A 25,636-nucleotide genomic window follows, 5' to 3' on the forward strand; every position below is an offset into this window, starting at 1 on the left:
CTACTTGGCAGCTGTTTTCGGTGTTCTGTTCCTACAACTGTATATACAAGATTAAGTTGCCAGAATGCTTGACCGTCAAACAATTGGCAAGTTTCTATACCTAATAAGCTTTAATTGAGGCTTCTTGCCACCATGCGGAAGAGAGAGGGGGGCAGAAGAGGTAGCAGAATACTTTATTAAAGTGGTCCTATTCTGCCATTTGGAGAAGGAAATGGCAACCCACTTTGGTACTCTTGCCTGGAAAATTCCATGGACTGAGGAGCCTCGTAGGCTACAGTCCATTGGGTCACAAAGAGTTGGACACAACTGAGCAACTTCACTTCACTTCTTCACTTCTGCCATTATATTGCATTCACCCTTTAGCATGAACATCTATCATTGGTTGAATGCTTTCTCTGTGCTTATGTGCTATATATATATATATATATACATACATACATATATATACATAAATATATATAAACTCATTAAATCATACAGATCATTATCCACAGTTGACACATGCAACACTGAGATACATGGAGGTTGAAGTTGCACATGACCACATGGCTGGTAACTGGTAGAGCTATGATTTGACCCCAGTTCTGTTTAATTCTGAAACTCATGTTCCAAACTACCTTCTTAAACTGAAAATTGTTTTCAAAGATAGAATATCAGTTCCATTCTGCACCTAGAGCACTAGCACTACATTTCTAACAATGTGTCTGTTCGTACATTCTGCAGTAACAACACAAGTTAGGTGTTGGATATATAGTATTAAAGATGTTTGCCAGGACAATACAGTGTTTTAGAGTTAAAGTAAAAGAGTAGGAGGGAAGGAAACCTCTTAAGGAAGAGTAAACCATTTTTGGGAAAGATAAACAGGCTCTTCGTGGAATATGTGGGAGGTATGATAGTTTGATCATGACTGGATGGCATCACTGACTCGATGGACATGAGTTTTGAATAAACTCCGGGAGTTGGTGATGGACAGGGAAGCCCGGGGTGCTGCAGTCCATGGGGTCACAAAGAGTAGGACACAACTGAGTGACTGAACTGACTGACTGACTGATGATAGTTTGTGACAAAAGCTTGTCTGTGTTACGAATTTCTAGTCTCTTCTGTGATAAGAGTCAATCTTCGCTAGAAGTCAGACTCTCTCCTGGGGAGGGAGCTTATGACAGTTGAGTTCCTTTTGGATGTCTTCAGGTAAATGAGAGTTCAGAATTAATCTCTCCTTGCATTTGATGTTTTTCCAATTGCATATAGCTCAAAATAATCAGTACACCAGAGTGGAATATTTTGGGGCAGTATGTCCTGAACTCCAGTAGTCACATTTTCTACTACCCTTCATGTTCAATACAAAACTTTCGTTTGTTTCTTTTTTCTCTTCCTTACCCATATGGGAAACTTTGAGAGCTCCACTGGGCCAGTTCATAGGTTAGTGAGGGGGGTGAATGAATAGAATGTCTTTCCACAGCTGCAGCAGTGGAAATTTGTTTGCTTAGAATTGAGTGTCAAAGATAATTCAGTTGCCTGCTGATGTTTAGAGGCTGTCTCTAATTTGCTTATTCCCACAGAGATTCTGCTATACTCAGCATTGACTTTCTAGCATCCAACCTTGGCAATTAAATGCTCTCAAAACCTTTTTTGGTTGCAAAGATGCATGCTAATAGCCCAAGATTATTTTCCTTATATCTCTACTCTAGAGTTAGAGAATAAAACTACCAAATTAGTATTAGCAGAGAACAAAACTATCAAATTAGTATAAGCCATGAAAATAAAATCTTCCACAGCATTCTTCATTGCATTCAAAGCAGAGAAAAAAATTTAAATGCTATTAATATTCTCACAGATTTCACATGATTCATGTACTTTACCTCACATTTGATTCTTAATTCATGCCATATATATGTATGTATGTATATATACAAATGTATATATAGTGTACATATATATGAATGTGAGACATTTATTAAGAAAATGTTTGTAATACCTGTGTTTTAAAATTTATGAAAGAAACTCATTTTTTAACTTGTAGCTGCTACATAATTTTAACAGAAGTGATGTAAATAGAAGATAATCATAATCATTAAACAGTACTTGGTACTAGTACACCCCTCTCACTCACTCTAGTACCCTTGTTTGTTTTTCTATTTTAAAGTTGTGTTTTTCCATTCTGAAGTAGCTCATCTATCATGCTTTTTGAATATATACTTTAAATGGAATTTATTTATATATTTATAGACACTAAGCTCAAAAATCACTGCAGATGGTGACTGCAGCCATGAAATTAAAAGATGCTTGCTCTTTAGAAGAAAAGCTATGACAAACCTAGACTGTGTATTAAAAAGCAGAGATATCACTTTGCTGATAAAGGTTTGTCTAGTCAAAGCCATGGTTTTTCCAGTAGTCATGCATGGATGTGAGAGATGGACCATAAAGAAGGCTGAGTGCTCAAGAATTGATGCTTTTTAACTCTGGTGTTGGAGAAGACTCTTGAGAGTCCTTTGGACTGCAAGGAGATCCAAGCAGTCCATCCTAAAGGAGATCAGTCCCGGGTGTTCATTGGAAGGACTGATGTTGAAGCTGAAACTCCAATACTTTGGCCACCTCGTGCGAAGAGTTGACTCATTGGAAAAGACCCTGATGCTGGGAAGGATTGAGGGCGGGAGGAGAAGGGGACGACAGAGGATGAGATGGCTGGATGGCATCACTGACTTGATGGACATGGGTTTGAGCAAACTCAGGGAGATGGTGAAGGACATGGTGGCATGCTGCAGTGCATGGGGTTGCAAAGGGTCGGACACGACTAAAGGACTGAACAACAAGCTTGTTGTTTTAATATTTTCTACTAAACAGTAATATTTTACCTTGTTTCCAGATTCAGAAGAAGATGTTGTTGAAACCCCTGCTGTGTCCCATGATGAACACACACACCAAGAGATAAAGGGCCAGAAAACACTGGCGACTCCTGCAGTTCGTCGCCTTGCAATGGAAAACAATGTAAGTTTTCTTAATATTTAAGAGTGAGATCACATAGACCATCTACATATGTATCTATGAAGAATTGCCCAGCTATTCAATAATGAGTTGGCTCAATTAAAGGAAACATGGCTCAAGTTACTAAAAGGTTAGTCCTTATGAGAAATGAGAGGAAAATTGTGAACTTATAATTCATATTAAGTGAGAAGTGTGGGTTTTTTATTTTTTCTGAGAGCCTAATGACAGTCGGGGCTACTGATTATTGAACACTTGTAAATACTAGAGTCTTAGATCAGGTACCCTAGAAGCATAGCTTGAGACAGGGGTTTGGGAACATGTGATTGATTAATTGAAAGAGTGATCATCTTTACTAGGAAGAAAGGAAGCATTGTAGGGAAGGGATGGGAAATGGTCCAGGCACGGATATGGTCTCAAGGATCTGCTGGATCCCCGGGAGATGGAAAACGCCATAGTATTGGCTTCAGTCACGGAGGCTGGTCTTTTGTGTTTCCTCTTACTTGCCAGTCATTGATGCTTAATCTTTAAAGCAAGATGGCTCCTGGGCATTGTGCTAATAATTTATATGTCATCTTGTTTTTAATCTTCACAACTCTGTGAAATAACAGACTTTTATAAAACTTGGAGAGGTCAAATAACTGGTCCGAGGTCACATAGCTAACACAATAGTAGAACTGGGATTCCAAAGTGAATCTCCGTGACTCTAAAACCAGTGCTCTCAATTATTAATACTGCCTCAAAAGTTGTTGCTTCCATCGTTTGAGCACTTCTGAGCCAGACGCCATACATAGCTAATCCTCAAAGTAACCCTGCAAGCTGGTTTGGGTTATCCTCTTTCGGATGAGATGAGAAAGGGAAGAGAAGTTGATTGGGTTGCCTCTAATCAAATAAGTAGCACAACTGGGGAGGTGAGCACAGATCTTTCTGGTTCCAAAGCCCGAGTTCTTTCCACTATCCCCCACAGTGCAGGGTTTTTGTTTGTCTCTTTTTGAGAGTAGTTTAGTTACAGTGGGAAAAAAATGTTTACATTTTGGGAATATGTAGTAAGAGTCATTAAAATGTTCATATCTCTTCAGCTAGTTATCCTAACACTGAGGAAGGTCATCTAGGATATAGTCTTCCAAGTGTTAAAATATTCATATCTCTTCAGCTAGTTATCTAACACTGAGGAAGGTCATCTAGGATATAGTCTAACAAGTGTTTTATATAGCGAGAAACTAGAAGGCATATATGTGATCAAAATCAGGGAAATGCTTAGGAAAATTATGTTCTATACCTTTAATGAAAATTGATTAGCCATTAAATGTGTTCAGATATGAAGACGATTTGTTGAAATAGAGAAATGGAAATGGTATTATGGGATACTAGATTGTTAAGGTATTAGATGAAATAATGATCTTCTATATTGCTTTGAAAGCTATAAACATTTTACCATTTTAAAAAATTATATAGAAGGACTACCCATAGAAATGTATGATGTAGCTTTCCTGTGTCTTTCTAAAGATATATATATATATGATAAGGGCATTTGTATAATTACTAGAAATTAAATAGCAGACTTATTATTATAAAACAACTCTTCCCCGCCCCTTTTTTTTTGCAGTTTGCATATTAATGAATAGAGTTTAAAACCAGTGGCACTCAGAGTTTGTAATTACCTAAAAATTATTTGTTTAAATTCTTAGAGTTTACTTGTTATAAACTAAATGTTTGATGTGATAAAGTCCTTTATTCTTTTGAAATCATTCTTAGAGAAACACTAATATAAATAAGGCAGGATTTAACCTTGAGAGATTAATATACACTATGCAGGAGGGTATCATCCAAGTTTATATGTCTTTTTATGCAGAATTCAATTTAGTGAAAATATTTTATCTCTATAAGCAAACATAAGAAGTGATTAAATAAATCCAGATCATAAATGTTTCCAAAAAGTATCATGAGTGACTAGTAGAAAGTGGAATTGCATCATCAATTGTTTGTTCTGTGGAATACCTTGATAAAACTTAGGTGTTGATCCTTAACTTGAGCTGAGGAAGTCACATTCCAAATATGCCTCAATAAAGTTCATTTCAATGTTTTGTATTGATCTTTGTAAAACAACCATCAGGAAAAAACTGACAGAGTTTTTTGTTTTAAACTGAACTTTTTATTTTATATTGGAGTATGGCCAATTAATGATGTTATGGTAGATATAGGCGGACAGCAAAGGGAGTCAGCCATACATATACATGTATTCATTCTCCCCCAAACTCCCTCCCATCTAGGCTTCCACATATCATTGAACAGAGTTCTCTGAGCTATGTATTAGGTCTTTGTTGATTATCCATTTTAAATATAGCAGAATGTAGCTGTTACAGAGAGCTTTTGTTGGATGATTATTTTAGCCATTGTGTGTATACTGGTAGCCAAGGTCGGAAACATTGGTCTGCATTTGTTACAGTGTTTAACTCTTGTTTAAATGCTCAGTTCTTCTTATGTAGTCTTCAGGAAAAGAAAAAAAAAATCCAATAAGAATTATGCAAGAAATTTAGAAATAGTTGTTTAAAAATATATTTTCAAAAATAGCTATATACAGTGTAGTTATTACATTGTTACTACATGGGTAAATGAACAGTAGGTAGAAAAGTAACAAATGACTAGTGTAGCTGTAGTTTATAGTATTCTATTGAGATGATGAAAATGTTATAGTTTATAGTATTCTGTTAGGATAAAGAAAATGTTATTTCCTTATACTAATTTATTGGTCAGAGATACTTTACCTTCAGTTCATTTAATTCCACTTAGAGACCATAATGATGGATTTATTTATTTTTAGGTAGTTTTATTTTTAGCATTAAAAAGGTGTCCTTTTTCTTAGATTAAGCTGAGTGAAGTTATTGGCTCAGGAAAAGATGGGAGAATACTTAAAGAAGATATTCTCAATTATCTGGAAAAGCAAACAGGAGCTATACTACCTCCTTCACCAAAAGCTGAAATTATGCCACCTCCACCAAAACCAAAAGACAGAACTATTCCTATTCCAATATCAAAGCCTCCAGTGTTCACAGGCAAAGACAGAACCGAACCCGTGAAAGGTAATCATAACAGTAATGTAAAGGAATAGTGCCATTTATTTGGGGGGAAGTTGCTTCAGCATTATGAAATTATAATTTTTCTAGGAAAAGCTTTAATACATACTGATAATTTTTGAGGAGTAATATGTTAGCAGGTTTCTTAGCATATAAAATTGCCTACAGATAATTTCTCTGTTTTAAGACTTGCTCAGTTCAGTTCAGTCGCTCAGTTGTGTCTGACTCTTTGTGACCCCATGGACTGCAGCATGTACCAGACTTCCCTGTCCATCACCAACTCCTGGAGCTTGCTCAAACTCATGTCCATTGAATCGGTGATGCCATCCAACCATCTCATCCTCTGTCGTCCCCTTCTCCTCCTGCCTTCAATCTTTCCCAGCATCAGGGTCTCTTCCAATGAGTCAGTTCTTCGCATCAGGTGCCCAAAGTATTGAGCTTCAGTATCAGTCCTTCCAATGAATATTCAGGACTGATTTCCTTTAGAAATGACTGGTTTGATCTCCTTGCAGTCCAAGGGACTGTCAAGAGCCTTCTCCAACACCACAGTTCAAAAGTATCAATTCTTCAGTGCTAGTGCTCAGCTTTCTTTATAGTCCAACTCTCACATCCATACATGACTACTGGAAAAACCATAGCTTTGACTAGATAGATCTTTGTTGGCAAAGTAATGTCTCTGCTTTTTAATATGCTCTCTAGGTTGGTCATAGCTTTTCTTTTAAGGACCAAGCGTCTTTTAATTTCATGGCTGCAGTCACCATCTGCAATGATTTTGGAGGTAATTTTTTTGCTTGAAGACTTGTTCGGGATATTTTAAATATTTATTATTTTTGTTAGATTTCAAAACAAGTACTTCTGATTTATGTACAAACTCTTAGGTTGATTAACTTCCAGAAGAAGTGACTTTGCGAGAAAGCCATTGTGTAAATATGTGGCTTGCATCCTTTTGAATTTTATATACACTACAGCTTGCAAAGCGGTTACCTATTATATTGGGCTTTCCGGGTGGTGCTATTGGTAAAGAATCTGCCAGTGCAGGAGACATAAGAGACACAGGTTCAATCCCTGGGTAGGGAAGATCCCCTGGAGGCGGGAATGGCAACGCACTCCAGCATTCTTGCCTGGAGAATCCCATGAACAGAGGAGCCTGGCAGTCTGTAGTCCGTAGAGTTGCAAAGAGTCAGACGTGACTGAAGTGACTTAGCAACACTCACCTGTTATATATTACACTTGACACTGGTGTTGTGCTACAGTCCATGCTTCAGCATTGAAATTAGTGGCTGTCAAGCTATGTAATGTATGTAATGAAGATGGTAGGTCCAAGAGAAAGAGTTTAATTGAGAGTAAGTGACATTAGAGAACCTTCTATTATAGTTGTTGAAGGGATCAAGGGTTTTAAGAATAAAAACAAATATGTGTGTGTTTTCTAGGCTTTCACAAAGCAATGGTCAAGACCATGTCTGCAGCCCTGAAGATACCTCATTTTGGGTATTGTGATGAGGTTGACCTTACTGAACTGGTTAAGCTACGAGAAGAATTAAAACCCATTGCTTTTGCTCGTGGAATTAAACTTTCCTATATGCCCTTCTTCTTAAAAGTAAGATTTCATTCATTTCAAGCAAGGCTTGAGTAAGACATATAAATTTTGTTTTGCAGATATGCAGTGTGTTAACTATGGGTTTGAATAAAAATATTTCTCATGATGTCACACAGTCAGAAAAATGTACAGATATACTCTCTTTGTTTCGCAGAAGTTTATAAAATTGAAATTTTTTATGTCAGATTTTTATCTACTTATGTCTTTGAATTAGGTCGGGTTGTCCTGCCAGGTAGGTAAAGCCTTTAATTCAGAAAGGATCATGCCAGTAAAGTCCTAATCTGACCAAAAGTGAGACTCAGGATTGATTTTTCACTTTTCAATGAACATATGAGGCTTCTAGGAATCATTTCTAGGACCTTGGGACCAGTATGAAAAGAATAAGACAATCAACTGAGCTTGCACAGCTCCCTAACCACTATTTAGGAAGCAGCTGCCTTCTGCCCAACTCTGTACAAAGCATTCTGTATACATGATCTCTTTTAGCTATCAGAATATTGCTAATGTGTAAATATTGCTATTTCCTTTTTCCGTTTAAGGAAATTGGCACTCAGAGAAGTTGACAAACTTGTCAAGGATTTATATCTAACAGGTGGAGAAGCTAAGTTTTCATTCTGGTCCATTTTTCTAAAAAAGTGTGTACTGTTGTCTCTAACTCCAGTGCGGCTTCCCACAAGAGCTTTGCGCACTGCACCAAGACTGTTCCTCCATAAATCAAACTACTGTATTATCCCCTGGTTCTTTTCAGTGGTTCCCTTTCAGGATTGCCTTCAGGATAGTTTGAAAATGCCTTATTGTGGCATACTAGAATATTTCTATGAGCCTTTGCTGCCCACTTTTCATGTCTTCTCTCTCAGTCACTCCCCCTGCTATAGTCAGATTAAGCTATGTGTAGCTCCTGGAATATACAACTCTGCCTGAAGTACTGCCTCCTCCCTTGATCAAATGCGTGTGCATCCTAAACACCCAAATTTTGTTCCATTGTAGCCTCTACAAAAGCTGGTGTTTATCATAGTCTGAGTTAAATAAGTCTTTTGTTTCTCATTGCAACTTATCTAAATGTATTGAAAGTATTTATACTCAGTTGTCTCTTCATTGATGCTGAGTCTTATAAGACAGAAGCTGTTCTCCTGTATCTCCCTCTTTTTAACAACTATGCTAACGAGGAAAGAGATGCTCTATAAACATGAGATGTAGTAGGTGCCAATAATGAGGGATCTAGACTATATTACAGCTCTGAGGGTCATCTGTAGGGGCACAGCAGTTGAAACTCGTGGATGAGATCACTCAAATTATGTGCAAAGAAGAAAAGAAAGCTCAGGGTTTTCCATCAGTGTTTAAGAGGTAGATAGAAGTTGAGTTGGCAAGGTGGAGGCAGAGGGTGTATAGGGTCAGTGGTTTGATGATAGCAGAACCAAGAAGACACTTAAAAGCCAAGTGTGTCTATTGCTGAATGACAAACCACCCCCAGAGTTGATGGTTTGAAACAGTTAGCCATTTATTATTTCTCATGGGTCTACAGTCTATTTCTCTGTAGTCTACAATCTACATTTATTATTTCTCATGAGCATAGCCAGTCTGCTGATCTTGGCAGAATCCACTCATATGTCTACAGACAGCTAGTAGGTTGGCTAAGGGACCAGCTGCTGTAGGATGACCTTAGTGAGATTGACTCATTTCTCTTCCCATGTCTCTCTTGTCTGCCCAGTATACCAGCTTGCACATGGGCTCAGTACTGGCAGATGAAGAGAGGAGGCAGAATGTAAACGCTTTCCCCAAGCTGCCCTGCACCCAGTTTGTTTTTAATTCACTGAGCAAAGTGAGTCACATAACATAGCTCAGAATCAGCTTGCAAGAGCACTGCCAAAGGATTTGTATATAGAGGTGTGCAAGATTGGGGCTTTTGATTCAGCCTCCCACACCAAGAGAGAAGAAAAGGTCAAAGGTCAACCAGAACTTACTAAATAAAGTATTGCTGAGGTTGAAGCTTGGTTGCTGTTAGTTGGGTTTGGGGAATGAAAGAAATTGAGGAAGAGGAGAACCTGAAAAAATATGTTAAGGCAGACAAGGCATAGGTACAAATGACGGTTAAAGTACTGTACAGGGGGAAAAATGACCTCATATCTGTGGACACATACCTTGTTTTTCCTTTTACAAAATTTGGATTATACTCAACATACTCTTTGTAATGTATAAGTGAAGAAGAACTAAAGAGCCTCTTGATGAAAGTAAAAGAGGAGAGTGGAAAGTTGGTTTAAAACTCAACATTCAGAAAACGAAGATCATGGCATCTGGTCCCATCACTTCATGGAAAATAGATGGGGAAACAGTGGAAACAGTGGCTGACTTTATTTTTGGGGGCTCCAAAATCACTGTAGATGGTGACTGCAGCCATGAAATTAAAAGACGCTTGCTCCTTGAAAGAAAAGCTATGACCAACCTAGACAGCATATTAAAAAGCAGAGACATTACTTTACCACAAAGATCTGTCTAGTCAAAGCTATGGTTTTTCCAGTAGTCATGTATGGATGTGAGAGTTGGACTATAAAGAAAGCTGAGCACCACAGAATTGATGTTTTTGAACTATGGTGTTGGAGAAGACTCTTGAGAGTCCCTTGGACTGCAAGGAGATCCAAACAGTCAATCCTAAAGGAAATCAGTCCAAAATATTCACTGAAAGGACTGATGCTGCAGCTGAACTCCAGTACTTTGGCCACCTGATGCAAAGAACCAACTCATTGGAAAAGATGCTGATGCTGGGAAAGATTGAAGGCAGGAGGAAAAGGGGACGACAGAGAATAAGATGGTTGGATGGCATCAATGACACAATGGACATGAGTTTGAGCAAGCTCCAGGAGTTGGTGATGGACAGGGAAGCCTGGCGTGCTGCAGGCCACGGGGTCACAAAGAGTCGGACATGACTGACTAAACTGACTGAACTGAATGGATTTTTTTTTTTAATAAAGATTAAAGTTATAGTTATCAAATCAAATGCTTTAGAAAACTCCTTAACTTTCCAGTTCAGGGATATGATTTTTTTTTTCTGTCAAGACCACCCACCCACAGACAAAAATAACACAACACAATGCATATAACGGACCATTAATTGGACAAGATGAAGGTGGTGGGAGAAGGAATTCTTTTTACTGTCAATCTTAAGCATTTTTATTTTTTTAGTTTTTAAACTGTTTGCAAGGCATGACAACCAAATGCGCTGTCTGACTTTGACTATATCCTGAATGGGCAGAGAAACAGCTATAGAGAGCATTTTGGAGACAGGGAAATCTGAATATGGACAGAAGAGAAAGCAGGGAAAGACAGAGTGGGAAGACAGAAATACCATCAATTTGGGGAGACAAGCTCTAAAGTCAGTGTTTGCATCAGCTCTGCCCTTCTCTTGGCCAGGGACACCAGCTACAACACTAGTTTCTCAAATCCTTGTCACTTGTTCTTTCTACACAGGGAAATAATTAACTGCTTTTTCGGGTTTTAATTCAAAATGTTTCCTTGAACTGCAGGTTTTCTTCTCATGGAAATCTTAACACTCTATGTGTAAATGAGGAAAACACAAGAATTTAGACTTTTTTTTTTTTAGTGTTTTGCTCAATCTTAGTTATTTTGAAAATCTCCTTAGTGTGTACAAGCTACCTTGACTACTTTATCTTTTATTCTTAATTGATAAGGGTAACATAGTTCCACATTTCCAGATGATAAGGCAGGAGTAACATGTCTGGTACATGTATACTTGAGATTAAATTCAATTTATAGAAGAGTTCTCTCCCTCCATCCTTTCACCTCTTAACGCTTCAAATCTCCTATCCTTTCAGAGTTAAAAGTGTTAATGTTGCATTTTCTCCCCGTTAAACAGGCTGCTTCCTTGGGATTACTACAGTTTCCGATTCTTAATGCTTCTGTGGATGAAAACTGCCAGAACATAACATACAAGGTTGGCTATGTGTTGTGAAAATATTTTGTTTAAAAAAAAGTGCAAATGTGCTGGTAGGTTAATAATTTAAAACACTCTTCAGATATGCAGATTTCCCTTTTTAACCCCTTTTGGTTTTCTGGCTAGAATCTTGGAAGTACACAGCTGTGAGGCAGTGGGTTACATTTTTCACACTACACACACTCCCCTCAAACAGAAGAGGGCTTGAAGTGGAATTCCTGCAGTTTTAAAAAGCAAGACCAATTTAAATGAGCAAATTAATGAAAGTTTAAATTCCGTTGAGTGAACTCCTGTGTTTGGAGTGAAAGTTTATGAAGGCTGAGAACTCTTTTGAGGATGCTGGCTCTTACTTATTATTCTTATTAGAAATATACAACCAAGAAGTGAGCTTTATATTCTGGGGGGGTTGAATCTAAAATCTTTCCATATGATTAATACAGTTTTCTCATTAAGTATATACTTGTTGCAAATAATTCAAACCAGAAAATATTGATATTTACCTTCAGTCCCATGACCCTAAGATAACTGTTTATGCTGAGATATACATCTGTCTAGGATTTTATTTTTATACAGTTAAAAAATACATGGAATTCTGTATATAATACATATGTAATATTATAATTTTTTAATTAAAATTTTCTTTTAACTATTTTCTTTTCTATATAATATATTTTAGACATCATTGTATGTCAATAAATACAGCTTTATCATCTGTTTAGCCAGTGACTTACTGACAGACATTTTGATCATGTGCAGTTTCTCCATCTTAGAAATAATCTGACTCAACCTCTCTGTGCATCTCTCCATACTTCTGCATTTATCCCCTTAACACACGTTTTTGTAAATATTGGTACCTAATGTTAAATGTTCTCCAGGAAGTCTATGCCAGCTTACACTTCCACTAACAGTGTATGAAAATAATCTGTTGCCCTAGTTTATCTTTTTCAAAAAAACCTTTTAAAATCATTCCAATCATCACTGGACTTCCCGGGTGGTCCAATGGATAAGAATCCACCTACCAATGCCGGGGACGTGGGTTCAATCCCTGATTCCAGATGCCACGAGGCAACTTAAGCCCACATATCACAACTATCGAGCTCACACTCCAGAACCTGCTAGCAACAACTACCGAAGCCCACGCGCCCTAGATCCTCTGCTCTGCAACAAGAGAAGCCACCACAATGAGAAGCCCATTCACCACTACTAGAGAGTAGCTGCCATGCTCACTGCAACTAGAGGAAGCCTGCGCGTTCCAGCGAAGGCCTAACACAGCCAAAAATGAAAAAATAAAAATAAACGAAAAGTTTTTAAAAATTACCATCAATCTGGTGAACATAGGTTTTGATAGTTAAGTTCATAAGGCAGTGAGGGTTGAGCCTTTCTTTTCTGTTAGCCTGTGAAAGGGCTACTGTATAACTGTTTGTTTGTTTTTAGGCTTCTCATAACATTGGAATAGCGATGGATACAGATCAGGGCTTGATTGTACCTAATGTGAAAAATGTTCAGATCCGCTCCATATTTGAGATCGCCACTGAGTTGAACCGCCTCCAGAAATTGGGCTCTGCGGGTCAGCTCAGCACCAATGACCTTATAGGAGGAACGTTCACTCTTTCCAACATTGGATCAGTGAGTAATAGCAGTGTTCAAGTACATAAACCATAACTTAAGAATTGTGATCATGTACTCAGTTAAAAAAAGAAACTTTCATTTGCCATTTGTTCCTCAAAAGCTTAATTTCTCTACTCTTACTTTTTTTCTTTTTTTTAGATTGGTGGTACCTATGCCAAACCAGTGATACTTCCACCTGAAGTGGCAATTGGGGCCCTGGGAACAATTAAGGTGTGTTTGTTAAATAGTTGACAAAAGAGTTTAAGTAAATTGAGAGAGTGAAAACAAAGAGTAACTATTTCTGAGGTTTTCCCCCTCATTTTGTAAGTTCAAGTATGGTATTGGGTTTAATAAGCCAGTTATTTCTTCAGAAGAACTAGGCCTATACTACTCTGTAGAGTAAATACTCGTGATCTGGATCATTTTTGTATGGATCAACCATTGCGGATTATGTCAGGCACAAATGTGTGTGTTTATGAGTAATCACAAATGTAGCCAGTCAGAGTTTATCAAAATGTCTTAATTTCATAATGCCAAAGAATAACAGTAAGCCAATCCAAATCATTATTTATAACGGTGAGACACCGCTGAGAGCAGTTTTCTCAAACTTTGCTCTGTTCAGGAATCACTGGGAATGCTAGTTAAGAAAGCAGATTTCTTGGCCTTGGGGACAGAGCCTCCAAAACTTACATATTAAACAAGAACACGGGGGTTCCAGCATGAGTGAACTATGGCCCTGTTATAGCAGACTGACTTAGAATTAGGATTGCAATGATTCTTAACCTTGGTTACACATTAGAATCATCTGGAGGGCGTGAAAAAAATGCCCAAGCTCACCCTGTACCAACTGCACCAGAGTTTGGGGGACTCGGGCTTGGGCATCCCCATTAAATCAGGGTTGAGAAGCACCAGAGTTAAAGAAATAAGCTCATAGATACCATTTCAATGCCTCCATCATTAAATGTCATTGTCACTACATTAACCTTGATTTTGATCTTCATGTTTTCAGAAGAACCTTTCTTCTCTGTATTTGTAATGCTTCAACATGGAGCATCTCTTAGACTTTTCATGAGTTTATTACTTTCATGTCAGCATCCAAAACATTCACAGAAACTTGCACTCAGCCTTTGATTTGTTTTCTAGCAGGTGGTACTTTGGTTGCTCCCTCTTCTAGCCCTGTTTTCTCTCTGGCACACAGAAGAGACAGGGAGAAAAAAATCAGAACAAATACATGACACTGTTCTGTCCAAATCAGGAGTTTCTCTAAGGGATAACTTCAGTCACTCATTCACCTTGTTTGCAGTCATCACCACTGTTCATCTGCAGAACTAAGTTTTATCATCCCAAACTGAAATTCGGTATGCATGGACTACATTTTGTTAATCTATTCATCTCTAGTGAATATTTGGACTGTTTCCATTTTTTCAGCAATTGTGAGTAATGCTGCTATGAACATTGGTGTACAGAGATCTGTGTGAGCTGTATTTTTTCAGAATCACCTTACCCAAGGTTTTCTCAAGTATATCTCTTAGAGGATAAATCTTCACAGCAACTTAATAGAGCTACTAATCTTTGTTGGGTAGGGACAAATAATATTTCATTTTTTTTCTCCCTTTGTGTCGCCTCTCCTTTGTTATTTTCTGTTTTCACTGTAAATTTTAGACTGTCACTAACTGGTCTTAAAACACGAAACCCTCCACATTTCTCAGTTCTAAATCCTTATCTTTCTTGACCTATTAGCTACACTTAAGTTGATCAATACCGCCTTCTTGGAGAAGCTTTTTCACTGTGACATGAAGAAAACCTTGCTGGTCTGTTTTCTCCCTGTCTAGTGCCTATTCTTTCTGAGTATCCTTTGCCCATCCCTCCTCATCGCTGGATTTCTAAACGCTGGAGTACCCCTGGGTTCAGTTCCGGCCCTTTTCTTTGTCTGATCCAGTCTCAGTGGCTTTTAAATACCATTTAGATGCTGATGGCTTCCAAGTTTAGATCTCCAGACCAGATCTCTCCTTGGAACGCCAAACTCATCTTTCCTGCTTCAGAGTCTAGTAAAGCATCTCGTTTCCTGCTTCTTCCCTTACCACGCATCCTCACACATGCTCTTCCTGGAGTTGTCCTCTCTCAGTGACTGGCCCTTGTGCTCAGAAACTTCCAATGGCTTCTCAGCTCACTCCAAAGTGAAGGGAAAGTAGCTGCGGTGGCCTGCATGGCCCTAGGCTGGTGCCACTCAGTGCGAGGGGGACCCATGTCAGGCCGTGACTGTCGCATCCGGGCTATGAAGAGATCATTACGGAAAGAGAGCAGGCAAAGAATCTGCGTGCAATGCAGGCGACCCGGGTTCAATTCCTGGGTCAGGAAGATCCCCTGGAGAAGGAAATGGCAACCCACTCCAGTATTCTTGCCTAGAGAATCCCATGGACAGAAGAGCCTGGCAGGTCCATGGGGTGGCAAGAGTCAGATATGACATGGCAACTAAACCACCACTAATTACAGAAAGAGGGTAGGGCTTAGAAATTTTCATTGCCAGCTCTCCTTTTTCTCCCCGAATAAAACACAGTAAGAAGTTTATTAGCTTAGGTAGAAAAGGCAGAATGGTTATAAATTAATTTGATTCATTTTTAGTAAATTCAGATGATAGGCATGAAATATATAAATGGACAGTATTTCTGCCCATGAGATTCTTATATATTTTCCCCAGGAATGTTAGAATTACACTGACAAATCACAATGGAAAGATAGGCTTATTTTTGGAAAATTCTTCCAGTGTGGGTCTTTCTTTTTTTGGCTGAGGTGTGCAGCATATGAGATCTTAGTTCCCTGACCAGGGATCAAACCCGTACTCCTGCATTGGAAGCTCAGAGTCTTAACCACTGGACCACCAAGGAAGTCACCAGTGTGGGTCTTAAATACTCAGGTCCATCAAATGTGACAGGAGCATCTTTTTTGGGTTTATTTCTATGGAGCATGCCAGTTTCAACAATAAGGTGTGGAGACTTAGATTATCAAGAATAACAAGCTACTTACAAAAACAGATCACTTCTTTAATTGTGATTTGGGAATGGGGCAAATTTCCAGGGATTAATCATCACCACAGCCAAGAATAACTGACCAGGAAAGAATGATCTCCAGTTTTTTTCAGAAAGTTGTCTGCTCATTAGGTAATGTTAAAATGGGACAAAGATGGAAAGCTTTTAAACATTCCAGCTTTAATATTTAATTTTAAATATTCCATGAGGAATGCAGCCATCACAGAAGTCTGTATTAGCTGGTAGATAGCCTAGCATTTTTTTAAAAAATCACTGCTTTTCAACAGAGTGGTTTTGTGTCTAATGAACCTATCAATAAAAAGTGGGTCTTGTAGTTTGTATACCTTTATATTTATTTTAGTAATTCATTTTAATATATATTTTTTAAAATACTTAAAATGAATTAGGATTTTTTAAAATCTGTTTTTTAAAAAATCAAAGACGGACTGGGAACCATCACTGTTGTCTTTACAACGTGCCCCACTTTCCGCCTGCTCCGTCTGTGACCTCACCTCCCATCTCTCACCCGGCCCCTGCACTGCAGCTGCCTTGCTGATTGTGCTGGTCCTCCAGTGCTCCAGCCAAACTTCCCCTCTGTCTTTCCAGGTGTCCAGATGGCTAGCTTCCTCACTGCCTACAGTGAGGACACCTCTTCTTGGTGAAGCTTTCTCTGCCTGCCTGTCAAAAATAAAATGCAACTTCTCCCCATTCCCACCTCCTGCCTACAATCTCTGTCTCTGTTCCAAAATGCTTTACTTCTTTCCTTTGCACTTTTCACTATTTAACACTATATAATAAAATGTTCTCTCCAAGAGGGTGAGGACTGTTATTTGCTTTATTCATTGCTTTATCCCCAGAGTCTAGAACGTACCTGGTACATAGTAGGTACTCGGAAAATAGCTGTTAAATAATTGAAAAATCTGAAATGAAATTTACCGTACATGTAGAAAGTATACAGGGGACAGGAAATGCCTTGGAGAAACTCTGGAAGCTTGCAGCACACACTCACAAAGATGGGAAAGGTAGGGGTCAGCATTTTCAAAAGTTACTTGGGATGCCCACTCCTCTGTTATAGGGAGGGAAATTTGCCTAATCTTTCAGCATTGCTGTTGCTAGAGCTTACTTTGTGCAAGTGAGGCTGACTCTTTGTTCTTTTCCTTATTTGTAGGCCCTTCCCCGATTTAACGAGAAAGGGGAAGTCCGTAAGGCCCAGATAATGAACGTGAGCTGGTCAGCTGATCACAGAATTATCGATGGCGCTACAGTGTCACGCTTCTCTAATTTGTGGAAATCCTACTTAGAAAATCCAGCTTTTATGCTACTAGATCTGAAATGAAGATTGATCAGACATCCTTGAACTTTCTGAGCTTCCAAAGAAAGCGTAAAGCTCAGCTCTGCACCACACGTTCCTCATCGCAGTTTGTATTGTAAATGACTTTACTGTATGATTACGGTTCTGAGGCACAAAGTGGATCAGCTATTCTGTTAGGCTTTTACTGAAAAGGAATAATTGTGTACTAGTTCTCCCAGGGCTGTCACATTTTATAGGTCATAGTATGACTTTTTAATATGGTGCTGAGGTCTTTGTGTCCATGGATTGAAACTGGCAGGAACAACACAATGAATATTACTAAGAGACAGACAGCCATACACAATACTTGTCCTATTTTTTCTCTTTCTCTCTTTTTTTTAAATTTTATTTTAAACTGACTCTTAATGAAACTTAGAGAGTTTCATTATACTTAGTTGGGAAAAGGAATTTATTTGCAAATATATTTTCTATTTCCCCACAATAATGCAAATTATTTTATAAAGTAAGTGCAATTATATTTACCTTTTAAGATATCCAGGAGTCTGTTTTTCTGTAGCTATTATCATCTGTAAATGTCTTATTTGTATAAAGTAATGTCTTTTAAAAGTGAAAATTATAAGCTAATCTTAAAATGTCCAATTATAGTTTTGTAACCTATAAGGCCGTTGAAAGTATTTGTTTAAAGTATATAAATTTTTAGACTTTTGGTAATGTTTTAGTGTTTTATTGGGAGAAATTTCACCTTTACAACCTTGCTTCAGTGTGAGGAAGGTACTTGAAATGTAGCATTCACTGACATTGTCTTACATTCAGAAATCCATTACCTTTTAATTTTATTTTTTTACTTTCTTGGTCTTCAGCTAAGAAGGATAGACTAAGAAATTAGTGTCTATTCTGTTCTCCATATCCTGAGAAGGAATTTGAATCAGGGGAGAGAGAAGACTAATGGGTAATTATGGACATTAAAATAAAATAATAAATTTTGCACAGAAATAAAGGTATCCTCATGATCATTTTTGAGAGGCCCACTTGAATCAGAAAGTCAGGTTGTTTCTGATATTGTCTAAGTGAATACTTATGTTCACTTATGAATACTAAGTTCAGTTATGAATACTAAGTGAATATGTATGTTCAAGTGAAGTTTTGTGACAGAAAAAGTTGTTTTAATATCTTCTTGATTTTTTTCAAAATGGAAATCATGTATAAGTCAGAAAATAATGGATCTAATGAATGTTATTCTTTTTAAAATTCAGATAATATCAAGGGTTGCAAAGAAAATAAAATCATCCATAATCCTACCACTATTAACAGTTAGATCAAGGTATCTGTATACATAGCTGTTCTTTTTATGAAAATGAGATTGTGCTGTATCTATTATTTTATAATTTGATTTTTAACATTATATTATCAGTCAATAAACGATTCCATATTATGATCCTTTTAAGTGGTTGCATAGTATTCTATTATTTACATTTGTTATACATCTAAATATTAAACATCTATTGTATACTAAGTGTGGTGCTAAGCAGTGGGTATACAATGCCTATCCTCATGGTTCTTGCCTTCATTGGGCTTATAGTCTAGGGGGGAGACAGATACTTAATAATCATAAAAGTAAGGATATAATTAACCTCTAAGGAAGAGGAAACAGGGTGCTATGAGAGCATCTAGTAGAGGTTATTGATCTCATCTGGGAAAATCAGGAGAGGGTGTACCATAAGTTAACCAATTATGTATTGATGGCACTTACAGAACTTTAAGTGAAGAAAGGCATGATCAGTAAAAATTTCTCCTTCACTTAAGAAATGTGAAAACTAGGAGAACAGCAGTTTTTAAGTGAACATGTAATGTGTGCTCAGTCACTTCAGTTGTGTCCGACTCTTTGTGACCCATGGACTGTAGCCTGCCAGGCTCCTCTGTCCATGGAATTCTCTGGGCAAGAATACTGGAGTGGGTAGCCATTCTCTTCTGCAGGGGACCTTCTCGACCCAGAGATCAAGCCCGCGTCTCCTACACTGCAAGTGGATTCTTTACCACTGAGCCATCAGGGAAGCCTGAGGATGTAATATGTTCCCCTAACAGTCCAGCATCATTGGCTCAGAATAAATGCTTGAGCTATCCTATCACAAATCCCTGCCATTACCATCTTCTCTCTTGCCTCATCCTTTGAGAATTTGGTAAAGGATTGGCTTCTCATTGTGTGTGCGACCTTTAAGATAAGAGGACCCCTTGGAAGGGAGGAGGGGGCCAGGGGCACAGTCCCAGCAGCAGTGCTGATCCACGGGGCTCCACACATCCTAGGGTGGGAGTTAGGTAGAACAGGGCCTTGACCATTTTCTTAAAGGTTGAAATTTAAGGGGAGTTTCAGTCTGAGATTCAAGTTCTTCACTAGCATGTTGGGCAGCTAGGAGGTACAAGATGTCCATGGGGAGAAGCCAAAGTTATTGGCCCCAAATTATTGTTGGGAGAGCCCAACAAAAAAATCAAGGTTCCATTCATTATGTAGCGCATTCCACTGATTCTGAAAAAGAAGCACAATAGGGAAGGAAGCTTGAAGGACAGAAGCCCAAGTGGTATTAATTTTCATTTTAGAGATCAAAATGTACCAAATCCTGAAACATTCCAAGAACTGGTTATGTAGGAGGAAGAGAGCCTAAAGGCCTGTTTTGGCATTCCTGTGGCTTCCAGGCAAAGTGGGTCCCAAAGATCACTTGATGGATTTCTTTGCTGATTTCTAAGTAAACTACAGTCTGAGAAATATGATGGCACTTGCTTAGCACTATCCTGCAGCACTAAAAGTATAAAGCCTTTCCTTGAAGTCTTCAGAATTCTTTAACATTCACCCTGTAATTGATTAATTACTTGGCATACATTGATTACTGAATATGTATTCAGTTCCAGGCCCTGGGATAGACATTATGGATAAAGATGGAGAAGATAGATGATGTTTTTCCCCTCACAGCGAGAGCTCTGGCTGGCGATTAATGTCTTCACCAGAAATGGGTCTGTGCCAGTAACACGGAGAAGACCAGTGTTTCCAGCGTTGAGTTGTATTTTTGGTCCGTTCTTAGTGGTGGTTTTGTTCCTTCCCTATAAACTGTTTTCTCACCAAGACTGGACCATTGTATCTCCTTAACACAGTAGCCATGCCTCATCAATTCTGCCTCACAAACTATACACATAATTGTAAGATAGAGACTCTATCCTTAGGCCACACAGGCCATTCACACTCTTCAGAAAGTTATAGTTTGGGGGACTTCCCTGGTGGTCAGTGGCTAAGACTCTGATCTCTCCGATGCAGGGGACCAGGGTTCAATCCCTGGTCGGTGAACTAGATCTCACAGGACACAATGAATAATTTGCATTCCACAACGAAAGATCCTGTGCGCTGCAACTAAGACCCAGTGCAGCCAAATAAATAATTTTTTTTTTTAAAGGTTGCTTTTCATGAGGCAAGCAGCATAGGGGACACCTACATGACCCTAGACATTCATTTAGGAGCGATGTGTGAGGGTTGTACCATCTGAGCATTGTATTTTCAGAGCATATAAAATATAAAGTACCATCAATGAGTCATCTAGCCTCTATGCTCACCTCATATTGATAGAGAGGGGAAAATTGAATAAATTCAAGACAATAATTATGATAGTGTCAGGCATCAATGCTTTACATATATTAATTAATTTCATCTCTCCAGCAATACTATGTGCGTGCTAAGTCGCTTCAGTCATGTCTGACTCTTTGTGACCCTACAGACCTTAGCCCCAGGCTTCTCTGTCCATAGAATTCTCCAGGCAAGAATACTGGAGTGGGTTGCCATGCCCCCCTCCAGGGGATCTTCCTGATCTAAGGATCAAACCCAAGTTTTCTTGGGTTTGCACTGAAGGTGGATCTTTACCACTGAGCCACCAGGGAAGCATCAGGTAAATACAATGATTTCCCCTGTTTGAAAGATGAGGAAACAGAGTTTTTCTATTTAGATGTGTGTGGATTAACATACTCTAAAAGTGTAACAAGCTAATGAGTATATGCCACTTCATGTTCCGAATGCCAGGACTGTCCATGATTTTATGCTGTTTGAGCAATTGGTATTATTGGGCTAAAAGGAAAAAAGTTTGTCTTAGGGGTCTTAGCAGTTTGAAATGCTGCCCAAAGGCCTTATGTGCTCCTGGCACCAAAAGGAAGGGGTTTAGGGCATTAGGAATTCTCTGTAGCAGTAGTTTATTAGAAGAGCCTGGCAGGGCTACAGCCCATGGGGTTGCAAAGAGCCGGATGTGACTGAGCAACTGAGCACACACTTTGGCCCTTGGTGGTCTTGAGTTTCCATCACAATGAACTAGTCCCATTCCCTGAAAACAACACACAGTTTATTTCCCATGCCTTGGCTGGGCTTATTTCTCCACAGAAAGAAAATCCAGAACCAAAGTGACTTCCTCTTTTAGACCTCCTCTGACTGTGCCTCCCTGGGTCTGAATCAATCTATCTTTTCTTCTCTCTCTCCTCACAGCTCCAACAGGACTCATTCGGTGATGGAGCTGGATGAGTTCGTCTGTCTTCACTGCTGGCCTATGAACCCTCACAGTGGCTCAACTGGTCTGGTACTCAGTATGTGCTTGTGACTTAAAAAGAAATCTGCGTCCTGGATGAGATTATGTTTCTTTATGAAGCCCTAATGTAGCATAAAGATCACCAATGACCCAGAAAAGTATAATGTGAAGCAACCATGGCTGCAAAGTGACTCTTGTATCTATGGAATGACTCTGAATGGCTTGCTACAAGGAAAAGTATCTAGAGGAAAATGAATCTATTCAAATCTTATAACTGGTAAGGAGGCATTTGTTTTAAATTTTTGTGTTGTATGTCTATCTCATAGTTCATTGTAATTCCTCATTTAATCAGGAAGTTTAGTGCTTTCTCAAGCTCATTTTAAATTTTATAAAACTTGGATCAGCATTTTGCTATTTAAAATGCTTTTTTACAAATAATTCATGTATGCCACTATACCATGTGATTAAACGAAGCAATGATTTATCTAATGTCAAGCAGGAAATAACACAGCCAAGTTTCCCAACATTATTTATATGGGAAAACATTACCTATACTACAGATGCATTTTACTATGTCAAAAAGGATAAACTACCTAGTTTATTGACTTGCTGACTTATGCCCTGCCACTTTCAAAAAAATTTAAGAAAATACCTGTGTCCATAGTCATAATCACCATGTTTGAGAATATTATGATTATCATTGTTGTATTGTCATTGATAGCTACCTTTATGTAACATTTTAAATTAAGCATCTTAATACATTATTTTATTTAATCCTCGCAACAACCTTACATAATGTCATCCTTTCACTTTAATGGTGAGGAAGCAAAGTCTCAGAAAGGATTACTTGCCCATGTCCCCATAGTAAGCGACAGAGAGGGGAAACACAAGCAGACCTGTCTTCAAAATCAACCTTTTTTTTCCCCCCAGTTTTATTGAGATGCTGATTGGACTTACATACACCATGAAATGATTACCACAGTTTAAGTTTAGTGAGCATCCATCATTTCATAAAGTGAAGTCAGACTGTTAAGTACTTCATCATACTTCTGCCCAACCCAGTATGATTAATGCTGTGGCGTATACTCTCCCAGTTCCCTAGATTTGTATTTAAGCAAAATCATTCCATTAAATTGGCTGTTTTCTGAGCTACTCAGGACAAGGGAAAATGGAAGAAAATCTTCTATGGGTCTCAATTATCCTAGATAAAAAAAAAAATTTCCTGTAATTTTACTTTAACATTGATGGTATAGAGCAAATCTGACACCAGAATATGCCTTTGTCTCCAGAGTGTGTGTTAGTTACTCAGCCATGTTTCCTATTTAGGTAGAAAAAGGGAGGGAGGAAACCCATGTTGCTGAATGTTTACTATGTACCAGGAACCATGCTCAACTCTGTCTGTGTCTCAGTCTTCATAATAGCACTTCACAGTAAGTATATCAGAAGTAGGTTTGGCTATAATTAAGACGGACCCCAAAAATGATGGCTTAAGCAACAAGAAAATTCTTTTTTTTTTTGCAACAAGAAAATTCTTATCTCTCTCTAAGGCTCTTAGCTGGAATGGTGTCTCTTCCCTATTAAGTCCTTATAGATCCAGACTTCTTCCAGTTTTCTATTCTGCCATTCCTTTGTCATACTTGTCTTCAACTGTCCAGAACAGTCCTTCGGCCATCACATCTACATTCCACACAGTAGGATGGAGGAAAAAGAGAGAAGTTATCTCTTAGGGAAGATTCCTAGAAGCAACTCTGAACACCACTCTTACATCCCACTGACTGTTAACTTTTAGTCATAGGGCCACACCGAGCTGCAAGGGAGGCTGGAAAATAAGTGGCTTTACAGTTAGCTAAGTATTATGTTACTACAGGTAAAGAAAATGGATATTAGGGGACAATTGCCAGATTGTGTCATAGGAGATATTTTCTTCTTCATTTCAGGTTAGAGAAAACTACAAAACGTAAAGTGATGTCATATAGCCACTAAAGTGCAAGCTGGTGCTCAACCCAGGTAAGTCTGCTTGCTGCTGCATTGTATGATCTCTTAAACAGCACAGGTGCTCTGACTTAGGTTAATCAACAACATAGATTAACAGATGGGTTGAAACATTGTCAAAAGAAATGCCCTTTCTCCTGACCTTTGCTCCATGTTTAATTCCATTTTGATCAATCAGTGTCTTCCTTGTATCCAGAACTAGTTAACATTCCCTTGGCACACTAGTTCAGATTAATTTCCAGTTCTTTGTGGTGAAGTTATTGGAGACTCAGAACTCTCTAAATTTAAATTTATTTCTAGCCATTAGACTATGGGTAGAGATGATGTAGACCATTTCTAGATGTGGCCCATTAAACCTCCCAAGAGCTCCTCCATACTCTCTTTCCTTCCTTTCTACAGCTCTGAAGCCTGCATGTTGGAAATGACAGACATACAGGGTGGGAAGCACCAATATTTCCAAATGACTAGGTGGAGCTTCTCTGATAGCTCAGCTGGTAAAGAATCTGCCTGCAATGCAGGAGATCCCAGCTCAATTCCTGGGTCGGGAAGATCCCCTGGAGAAAAGATAGGCTACCCACTCCAGTATTCTTGAGCTTCCCTGGTGGCTCAGATGGTAAAATATCCGCCTGCAATGCAGGAAAACTGGGTTCGATCCCGGGGTTGGGAAGATCCCCTGGAGGAGGGCATGGCAGCCCACTCCAGGATTCTTGCATAGAGAATCCCCATGGACAGAGGAGCCTGATAGCCTACAATCCACGGGGTCACAAAGAGTAGGACATGACTAAGCACAGAGAGCTGGAGAAACTCCCCACCACCCCATTTTCTGGCACTAATTGGTTTACATGTTCAGTTCAGTTGCTCAGTCATGTCTGACTCTTTGCGACCCCATGGACTGCAGCACACCAGGCTTCCCTGTCCATCACCAATTCCCGGAGCTTGCTCAAACTCATGTCCATTGAGCCCTTGATGCCATCCAACCATCTCGTCCTCTGTTCTCCTCTGTTCAACTATCCCTTCTCCTCCTGCCTTCAATCTTTGCCAGCATTAGGGTCTTTTCTAATGAGTCAGTTCTTCACATCAGGTGGCCAAAGTATTGGAGCTTCAGCTCCAACATCAGTCCTTCCAATGAACATTCCAGACTGATTTCCTTTAGGATGGACTGGTTGGATCTCTGCAGGTGAAAAATAAACTTGTATTGTTTGAAGACACTCATTTTGAGACTAATCTCAAAATAATACTCTAACTCTAAGCTGTCCAGTGCAATACCCACCAGCCAATGACTATTTAAGTTTTAATTATTATGATTATTGTGCAATTGAGATGTGACTAATGTAACTGAGAAGCTGATTTTAATTTTATTTAACTTTTAATAAATTTTAAGAGCCACCTGTGGCTAGTGGCTACCACACTGGACATTGTAGATACAGAATATGTCCATCATCACAGAAAATTCTGTTGGATAGCACTGCTCTAATTAATTAAGTAAACTTATTGAGAAAACTCATTTTTAAAATAAACTTCCCTCCCGACCAAAACAAAAACAAACAGAAAACCT

General features: G+C 38.7%; 1 protein-coding gene and 1 long non-coding RNA gene across 2 annotated transcripts in view; both read left to right on the forward strand.

The window, feature by feature from the left end:
• The window catches only part of DBT (dihydrolipoamide branched chain transacylase E2), a 36,519-nt gene extending 17,533 nt beyond the window's left edge, over positions 1 to 18,986 (forward strand). Inside the window, exons 5-11 of the mRNA XM_043460532.1 lie at positions 2,864 to 2,985; positions 5,843 to 6,059; positions 7,484 to 7,650; positions 11,519 to 11,596; positions 13,031 to 13,222; positions 13,364 to 13,435; positions 17,399 to 18,986. Coding sequence (XP_043316467.1) covers positions 2,864 to 2,985; positions 5,843 to 6,059; positions 7,484 to 7,650; positions 11,519 to 11,596; positions 13,031 to 13,222; positions 13,364 to 13,435; positions 17,399 to 17,566 — 1,016 coding nt within the window. The 3' untranslated portion in view covers positions 17,567 to 18,986. The remainder of the gene's footprint in view (positions 1 to 2,863; positions 2,986 to 5,842; positions 6,060 to 7,483; positions 7,651 to 11,518; positions 11,597 to 13,030; positions 13,223 to 13,363; positions 13,436 to 17,398) is intronic.
• Positions 18,987 to 21,953: 2,967 nt separating this feature from the next.
• On the forward strand, positions 21,954 to 24,507 carry LOC122427597. Its single transcript, XR_006265494.1, has 3 exons — positions 21,954 to 22,366; positions 23,416 to 23,519; positions 24,027 to 24,507. It is a non-coding gene; the product is annotated as an uncharacterized LOC122427597 (long non-coding RNA).
• The last annotated feature ends 1,129 nt before the right edge of the window (positions 24,508 to 25,636 follow it).

This window comes from Cervus canadensis, chromosome 2 (assembly GCF_019320065.1).
Source record: "Cervus canadensis isolate Bull #8, Minnesota chromosome 2, ASM1932006v1, whole genome shotgun sequence".
Taxonomy (NCBI): Eukaryota; Metazoa; Chordata; class Mammalia; order Artiodactyla; family Cervidae; genus Cervus; species Cervus canadensis.